This window comes from Podarcis bocagei (assembly GCF_964188305.1).
Source record: "Podarcis bocagei genome assembly, chromosome: 4".
NCBI lineage: Eukaryota > Metazoa > Chordata > Lepidosauria > Squamata > Lacertidae > Podarcis > Podarcis bocagei.
The window spans coordinates 50,561,984-50,570,800 of record NC_138128.1 but is presented as its reverse complement, the minus strand read 5'-3'; the positions used below and the strand labels follow the sequence as shown (position 1 = coordinate 50,570,800).

Here is an 8,817-nt window from a genome sequence, read left to right as displayed (position 1 = left end):
CATAGCAACCTTTTATTGAGTGCTGTGCCTATGGATCTATATAACATACCGGTACTTATCATGACCGAGTCGTTCTGGAGATAAGTGTGCAAAACATGTATGTGAAAGTTTGCAGCTGTGCAGAGCATGGTCATTTGGGCGTTTACTTTCTCCCTCAGTAATTAATTGCAGAGCAATGGGTTTGCAAACAGTAACCAGTATTCATCAATCAGTCTTGGGATTTCAGTTATCAGTAAGAGAGTCTCAGTAGATTTGGGTGGGAAAACAACAGTTGTCTAGAGTTTCTAAGCATGTGATCTTCAAGGGCTCTGTTAGTTAGCTAAAACTACTAACAATGGTAAAGATAGGACTAATACTTCATGCCTACTGATGATAAAGCTTTTGAGCTTTATATTATGAAGTTTTTCTTTCTATGACTCAAGAAAATCAGATGGTGCATGCCCTAGGCAGAATAATGGTCTTTTGGGAGAGTGTGCAAGCTTTGAAGTTCATAGCATTTTTCTGCAGGATGTGGATGCTCATGGTGCCCAAAATGACCTAACTTTCCATCTTCTGAGATGGACAGTTGTGTGGCTGAATTGTGTTTTTTAAAAAATGACACCCAAACCAGTGTTTGGGTTTGGCAGCCCACAAGAAGGCTTAGCAATAAGTTTATTCATATCACCTTATCTTTTTGTCTGGTTTGCACATTGGCCACAAGAAGGGCCTTATGAGATGACAGGATGACATTTGCAGCTGACATTTAAGATAAGGATTTAAGATAAGATTGTTATCCCAGTCCCCTCGCTGAAGAGTGCTTGTTTGCTGCTGTGCCTTTTCCCATTTCTTCAGCCTCAACTAAAGAGTTAAGTTTCTTAGAAGGAAATCCGGATCCCTCTGTTTGGAAAAGATGTAATATAATAAACAGAGGCTGCACATGATCCAGCATCCAAGCCAAGTGAAATCACCTGACTGATTCCAGTGCCACCTTTGCCAACTGTAATAAGCTTTCTTTGGTTTTTTTAACTGGGAAGTGGTGCTAAAGTGTGATCAGCAGTTCAATATTGTCAACAAGTCCTAGGCAGAAGCAAGAGGAGGGAAAGAGTTATCTTAAAAAAAAAAAAATCTAAGTAGCCAGTAGCTGAAAGCTCTTTTATTTCTACAGGCAAACATATGACCTGACCTCCCCCCCACCATAGAACTGTAGTGTTGGATGGGATCCAAAGGGTCATCTTGTCCAACCCTCGGCAATGCAGAAATCACAACTAAAGAATGGGCATCCAACCTCTGTTAAAAAATTTCCAATGAAGGAGAGACCACCACCTTTCAATGTAGTCAGTTCCACTGTTGTACAGCTTACTGTCAGAAAGTTCTTTCCAGTCACTCTGCATGAGATGATATCTTAAGGAGCTCCCTAGATATTATCACAATGGAAAGAAGAACAGCAAGCATTTAATTTGCCTAGGGCAAAGAAAGCTCTTGGGCTAACCCTGTTTCTAGCCATTTGCAAGTGTTCAATTATCCTTGTCCTCAAACCCCCCAGGGCAAAATAATCTCACAGCTTCTTCCAACCCAAAGGCCTGGTAGGATGGCTTATACTAATAAAGCAATGGACTGCTAGCCAACTGCACTGTTAATGGTCTTCTAATTGTAATAAGTTTACTTGTTTATCAATAATTGGCTTCAACAGGATGCACAGATACAATGAGCCATGTGCTAAATGCCACAAATGATATCATTTGCTACTAAGCACAGGTCTAGGCTGAGCATGTCTAGGCAATTCTCTTCCATCTAACTACTGACTTGGCATGCAACCTTAGGCCACTCACTTAATATCTCATCTTCTACCTGCTGCAGAACAATACTAATCATATACACCACATAAAAGTGCCATGCTTGCAATGCCTCTAACAACTGGGTTCACCTGGGGGTATTTGGTAGCTCCAAAGTCCTGATGAGGACATCTAGCACATCTCAGATAGAAAGCTTTTATTAGAAGTAGGCTATGATTTTGTCCTGGGAAATTTTTCATGAATAATACAACAATGAATGTACAGGAAAAACAAGTTGCCAAAGAGCTGTTGAGAACCACCTTTCCTTTTAAAACCTTTGGTCCTCCTGATGGTGTTGGACTGCATTGGCCCAAACCAGTGTGGCCAATGGTCAGGGATGATCAATGGTGGAGTCCAACATCTGGAAAGCCACAAGTTCCCCACCCATTATTTACAGAAAAAGTGTACATCACGTGCAGATATTACTACTACTACTACCTTACTGGTTCTTTCTCAAAGCAGAGCCCAGAGTGGCTAACAACAAATATAAAATACAACAAAAAATCCTAAGAAACACAACATTAAAAATGAATTAACCAGCATAAAATACATTTACTCCAAACCAACGCAGTCAGTTGCACAGTAGTATAAGCCAATAGAGCTGCCCTCATTACGCTCCAAAGGCCAATACAAATAAATGTTTCAAGTTGGCATGTGAATGTAAATGGGGAACAATCTGATCTGTACTTGGAGTTTTGCACATGAGATGCCACCACTAAGTATGCTCTACTGCATATACCACCCTCCCTCTCCCTCTTCCAACTCAGAACATATTCAACAAAGTCACCAACAACAGTTTCCAGCCAATATTATGGTCTAGTCAGAAGTTGTGTTGTTTTAAAAAATTATTATTAATTTGTTGCAACGTAGTTCTGCTGTGGGGCATCACATGAATCTTCAAGCAGGTTTCAAGGCACGGAGATAGGAGGAAGGGGGCAGGATAGGAAGTAGACACAGGAACTAGAGGCAGGCTAGTGGAAACCTGAAAGGGGCAACACCTGTGGCAAACCCCACAGGACCTAAGCCAGGAGAGGTGTTGCCGAACTTCATTTTCCCACTCCGTCTTTAGCTTACTTTGGTGGAGGCACTTCTTCATTACTGGGCAAAATTAAGAAATCCTGGTCCAGCTCCACCACTTAGTTCAAAGCTGTGACTACAGGCTGCATGGGTGGCCTACTCATTTCATGCTCCAACACAAACATGGTTTTTCTCTTGAAACACCCAGTTACTCCTCACAGTGCTTGTAGAGTCTCTCTGCTTTGTTTGAAGCAGACTGTGATACCACAGCAGGTGAAAATGGGGACATGGCATCAATTCTTAATTCACCTGTTTTTCTTGCCTTGAAAGATGACACTGGAGGACAATAATGGCAAGTTTCCACTTTCACCTCAACACACTGTTACATGATTTGGATCTGCCAGCATGCCATAGCTATGTGACATACGACTTTGTTTTTAGTGCTGTAATCAGTTCCATTTGTGCAACTTCACTTTTTGCAGCCAGGTCAGGTTTCCCGTCAACAGATGCAGATCTTTCAGCTGAGGCAACACCCTCCCTTCTAGTTCAAGGTAAGCGTCTGTGGCCACCAGCTGGCTGCTATCTGTTGAAGATAAGCTTAGGTAAGCCAAGCTGCTTTGCCAAGCCTACCAAATCCAACAACAGAATCAGTTGCTACTTCTTTCTTCTCTTTTAAGATCAGAACAAAGAATACATGTTCAGACAAGTTCCAAAAAGCCTCAAGGAGAGATTTCATAACCCAAGATACGACATATCCCAAGTTTTGGAACGATGAAGGGTAAATGTTATGCCAAGGGAAGGTGACATTTGCATCACAGGCCCCACCTAGCACCTGGTGGAAAAACTTGGTAATTAACTAGTACCTGCTTAATGGGTTGCAGTACATGGAAACAGGCTATAACTTGTTTAATGTAGCATGAGGCTTCATACATACCTGTCTCATTCCTGACCGAGCTGAGTTAGAGGAAATGGTGTATGCCATTGGCAAATGTTGATCTGATATTGGGTTTGGGTCACCTTATCCGTTACTGAATCCGGATCAATATGGTTTACTGATTGTGTGTCTTCTGCTTTCTGAAGGTCAGCTCTGTGGCTTAGTGGGAAAGCAGTAGCGTTGACCGGTCAAGTTTAATCAGATGCGTAATATTTGCCCTACAAACAAAGATGACCAGACAAAAAGCCACTTTGGCCTTCATACCCACAAGGATAATTAATAAATGGAAGGGCAATGCAATGTAGACTGAAGTAGAACTATTATGGCCTGCAGCCCAGTTTCTTCACAGTTCCCTGTTCCCTGTGCAGCAAGCAGGGATTTGGGCTTTATTCCACAGCAGATGGGAGCAGAGGATGAGAACGGTCTTTAATTGACGAACTATGTGGAAGCATGGCATCTGCACACTTTCCAATTACTTGCAAACTTAGTTTACAGGGCTTCCACCTAGCAACTTCAACAAAAACATTCAAGGTTCGAAACTACAGAAGTGAAATCGTTCCCAAGAAGCTGTGGGTAGCAATCTGATTTTTAGAAACTTAAAAATCTTGCTGTTACGGTTTAGGCTGCTGTAGAACACATGGTTTGCATTCCTCCACAGTGCTGCTTCCGAAGTGCTCCCAGTCTACACAGCAATGGAATTTGTGTCTTAAAAACACACACACAAGACTGCAATGCAAAAAAACACACACACAAAAAAACCACACACCCTAAAATGCAAGAATGCATAAAACCTAAAAGTCTCTGCATCACATCTGGTACGTAACTCCTAAACGCCACATTTGAGTATCAGTTTCAAAACCAGTGAAATGTAGCTAATAGACATTCATTCACAAATATACATCAAGTGAAATTATGAAATTCAAATTATTTATCCAGGAGATAATTGGATTGTAGAGCAGTTTGCCACTGGTATTTTAAATGTACTACTTCATACACAATGTTAGATTAAAAGCTGAAATACAGACTCATGCCATTGCTGCAATAATTAACTGTCCAGTAGGGGGAATACAATATACATATCAAATCTAAAAAAGGAAAAGCAATGTATTTTAATAAAATGGAAAAGGAAAAAAGACTTAAAAATGGGGACAAGAATGAATTTCACCTGACATTTCTTTAGCACTACACAGGAAAGTTATTTGAGGTTCCTGTAAAAAGAAGTGTGTTTTAGTAAGCTTTCATCTATATCCCCTACCCCATAATACCTGCTTAAGGCCAGTTTACAGAGTTCTTTTCTTCTGACACATGAACAGTTAAATCTTCAGCCATACCCTGATGTGCCAGAGTTATGATATGAACATGATTATTGCTAGGGTCAGGCTTTGTTCTGGAACGACCTTCTGAATGCCTTGGCCTGGATGCAGACAAACAAAATGTTTGTCTGAGCAGTAGAGGCACCTGTCCTGGGCTTTGGATTTGTCCATCTCAGTTGCAGAATCAGGATGAGAACACTGTGAAGTCTGGACCCTGCATGTGAAGTCTGGACCCTTAAACAAATTAAGCTTAAATATTTTGGTTGCATTGCGTGGAAAGGATCTGGGGGAACAGGATGTAATCTTGCAGCTTGCTCCTGACCTCCACACTGTAATTAAAAGGATCAGTAGCATTACATCTACAGAGAGAGGCGTGTGCCATTGAAAGAAAAGATCACCAGTTCTTGCATAGCCATTAAAATTCTCTTTATTACAATAATTTGTCCATTTTAATAAACACAATTTGAAATCTCAGGTACACAGAGCAATTAAAACTTGTGATGCTTCCTAAATAAGTTAAATTCTAATACATTCTAAATGTTTACAAGCCAATGATTAAACAAGATTGTGTGAACTCAATAAATAGTAACGTCTGGTCCAGTTCAAGTATATACCAACAAACACAGACTTAACAGAGACAGAAAAACCCTGAAAGCCTGATACTAAACTAGTGTGCAGGTCAGTAGCATAGTTGTCAAGTTTTTTTTGGGGGGGGGGGCAATTCTTAGATTCTTTGGTTTTAGAATGAAAAATAATAATAATACATGGGATACTTAACACCCATTACAGTAGTAAGTAAAGACAAATAAGAAATTATTACTAGTTCTAAATACTTTTAAAAAATTATCTGAGATATTTTGCAACACTTTATAAATAAGAAAGCTTTTTACATAGTAGTAATAAATAGTCTGCATTGTGCTATACATACAACTTAATGTGTACAAATGACATTTGTGAAGAATTCAGTCAGGTATGAAAGTAGCATTTCTTAAGTTTCAGATTTTTGGTGCAAAAATTCCAAGCCAAGGTGGCCCATTGTTGCAAGAGAAGAGCCTCCCAGCTCCACAGCTATGTGTGGTTATCTCTCAGCAGGATATGCATCCTTCATTGGGAACTGCCTATGTTAGCATTTTTACTGATGGCAAAATAAAGATCTCCATGTTGCCTCCACAGATTATGTCTTTCCTGGAACAGTGCAAGAGTATTCATATTTCTAAAAGCCAGCCGTAAACATTTATTTCTTTTATTGCTGGTTTTCATTTTTCTCTTTTAAGAGACTTAAAACTCTCTTATTCACCTTTGAAATTTTTATGCTGAAAGGTGGAATAAAATGTTTTAAAGAGGATGGATGCAAAGTTCAGTACACCTGATACGTGGGATTAGATGTGTGCTTGAAAGCCATGTCTGCCCCTGCCTCTTACTTACATTGCCTAGCCGAAGGTCAGGACCTCAAAGGCTCTAAAGTTTGTGAATCTGAAATGTGCTGTTTGACCTCATCTCTGATGGTAATAAATGGAATGTTTCTGCCATTTAATGAAATGGAACCTAGCCTAGTGACAGCACACACTTGCAAGGTAACAAAGAAAGTTAATTGAAGATGCTGGTTCCATTTCCTCCCACAAAAAATATTATAATATGAAACAGGTAATGTAATATTTTTATTGGGAGATCTTGGCAACTGGGTGATTTTTTTGTGTTGATTTACTCATAGATAAGAAAATTCTTAAAGGTGCCAATGGCAAGAAAATATAATATGGTAATTCACAGATATTTTTTCTATAATTTCTCAAATTTTCTTTAAAAACATTTAAAAAAAGGAAATGCAACAAATACACTTGCTCTGATTTTAGATATGGCTCAGCAAGTCAAATAGTACCTGGTGCATTTTTTAAAAGATCATCCTGTGATTAATGCTACTAACAGTTTTACAGAATCTATGCATTTTACCACTCCAAACCTTACTAAAACAACAAAAAAGTAAAGCAGTTTACTTTAGTGGAACTCTGGGTGATATAAACACACATATTGCTGAAACACAACTATAATACTGTACTGGACACCTATATCATCAACATAGAAATTAATGGAAGTGAAATTCAAAGTCTGCTCAGAGCTTTAGCTGATCAATTATTAAAAACATTTTAATTAATTTAGATGGTGTGTCTGATCAACTGGGCAAATGCAGGATATTTTTTCTTTAACTATATATCTGCCCTTCTTCCATTATGCAACTCAAAGCATACCAGATGCTCCTCAATCATTTCCCCATGCAGGCACAGACCACACCCATCCTGCTTAGTTTCAGCAAGGCTGCTGCATCTTGTGTTTTCAACCATGCCCTGGGACCAAACCTTCCCACCATCATGTGCCACCACCTCCCTCCTGCATCCCTCATTGCACATTCTAAGATGGTGCAACAAGTATGTTCATCATCTGAGACAAAGGAAGATGTCCCTACCTTAGGACTTCTTTTATTCATGTGCAAATTTATGCAGACTTAATACACTTATACTGTCAGTCGACTAAGGTTTCTTAAATTGGGTGATGGCTCTGAGTGAAACAAAATTAAGTGCCTGGTTGATTTCTAAAATTAGGAAGAATAAAACCTTAAGGAAAGAAGAGAAGCGATAAGCAATCCTACCAGAGGCAAAACTTGGAACATATTTAGTCTTCTGAAATGTGTCAAGGCACTGAAGGGGGAAAGGGCTTCACTGCTTCTGCCCCCACCCCAATGTGGATTTTAAGCCCTTTGAATATATGAACTGTGAGTATTTCATACAAGACATGGATATTGTTATCATCTGATTGAACCAATGTTATCAGCAGTAACACAACAATAACTTATAGATGTACTTACAAGACCCATAGTTCACTGCTGGACTAGGTGATGTAAATAAAAGTATTTTAACCAAGGATTTTTCAGGTTATTTCTTCCTCACTCCCATAATATTTTCACTAAGCAATTTACCTGAACCAACACTGAGAGAATCCCTGAGAATTCTAGTTTAAAGAGAGCTGTTGTGCCTATTACAGGCTGAGAAAGTGGAGCTTTACTGCTATCAGATATGTCACTTTGCTTCACTGTATTTCAGACATTGTTTTTAAATGGTGCTGTCAGTGTAGATGCATAGAACAAGCTTCTCATTATGCTTGCCTTTCAACAGTGCAAACAAAAGGTGCATAAGCAGGATCAGCAGAAAACCATTAGTGTTCACCTCATAGCTTTTTCTCCTCAAAGTGAGGGACAATCCCATTATCATCTTGTGGCAAACTGCCTTCTTTCTCATTCATCTTCAGATTCTCTTCTGCAAGCTGGGATAGGTACTTCTGTGGTGAATGAAATAATGAAAATATAGGTAATTTGATTTTCAACCATATAACTTCATGCCTTCAAGCCACGGCCACAAATGCTTATGTCACTCTATAGGGCTGAAGATGCCTTGAGGGATAGGCTCAGCTGGTAGAGCATGGGACTCTTAATCTTAGAGTCATGGGTTTGAGCCCCATGTTTGGTGAAAGATTCCTGCGTTGCAGGGGGTTGGACTAGATGATCCTCGTGGTCCCTTCCAACTCTACAATTCTATGATTCTAATGCTCACATAACTCCTAAGATGGAGGAAATACCAATATGATATCTAGGCCCAAAAACAGAAGTCAGCATAACCAGGCATTTACCAAGGCTCACATGCCACCAAAGGACCCCACAGCTAAATGAAAAATCATTATTTTACACCACATCTTA

General features: G+C 39.5%; 1 protein-coding gene across 9 annotated transcripts in view; it reads right to left on the bottom strand.

The window, feature by feature from the left end:
- Window positions 1–6,661: 6,661 nt before the first annotated feature.
- The window catches only part of RBM20 (RNA binding motif protein 20), a gene marked incomplete at its 5' end in the record, with an annotated part of 113,651 nt that continues 111,495 nt past the window's right edge, over window positions 6,662–8,817 (bottom strand). For all 9 annotated transcript variants that reach the window (XM_081189352.1, XM_081189345.1, XM_081189346.1 and 6 more), the window contains one exon: window positions 6,662–8,402. In XM_081189352.1, coding sequence (XP_081045478.1) covers window positions 8,292–8,402 — 111 coding nt within the window. In that variant the 3' untranslated portion in view covers window positions 6,662–8,291. The remainder of the gene's footprint in view (window positions 8,403–8,817) is intronic.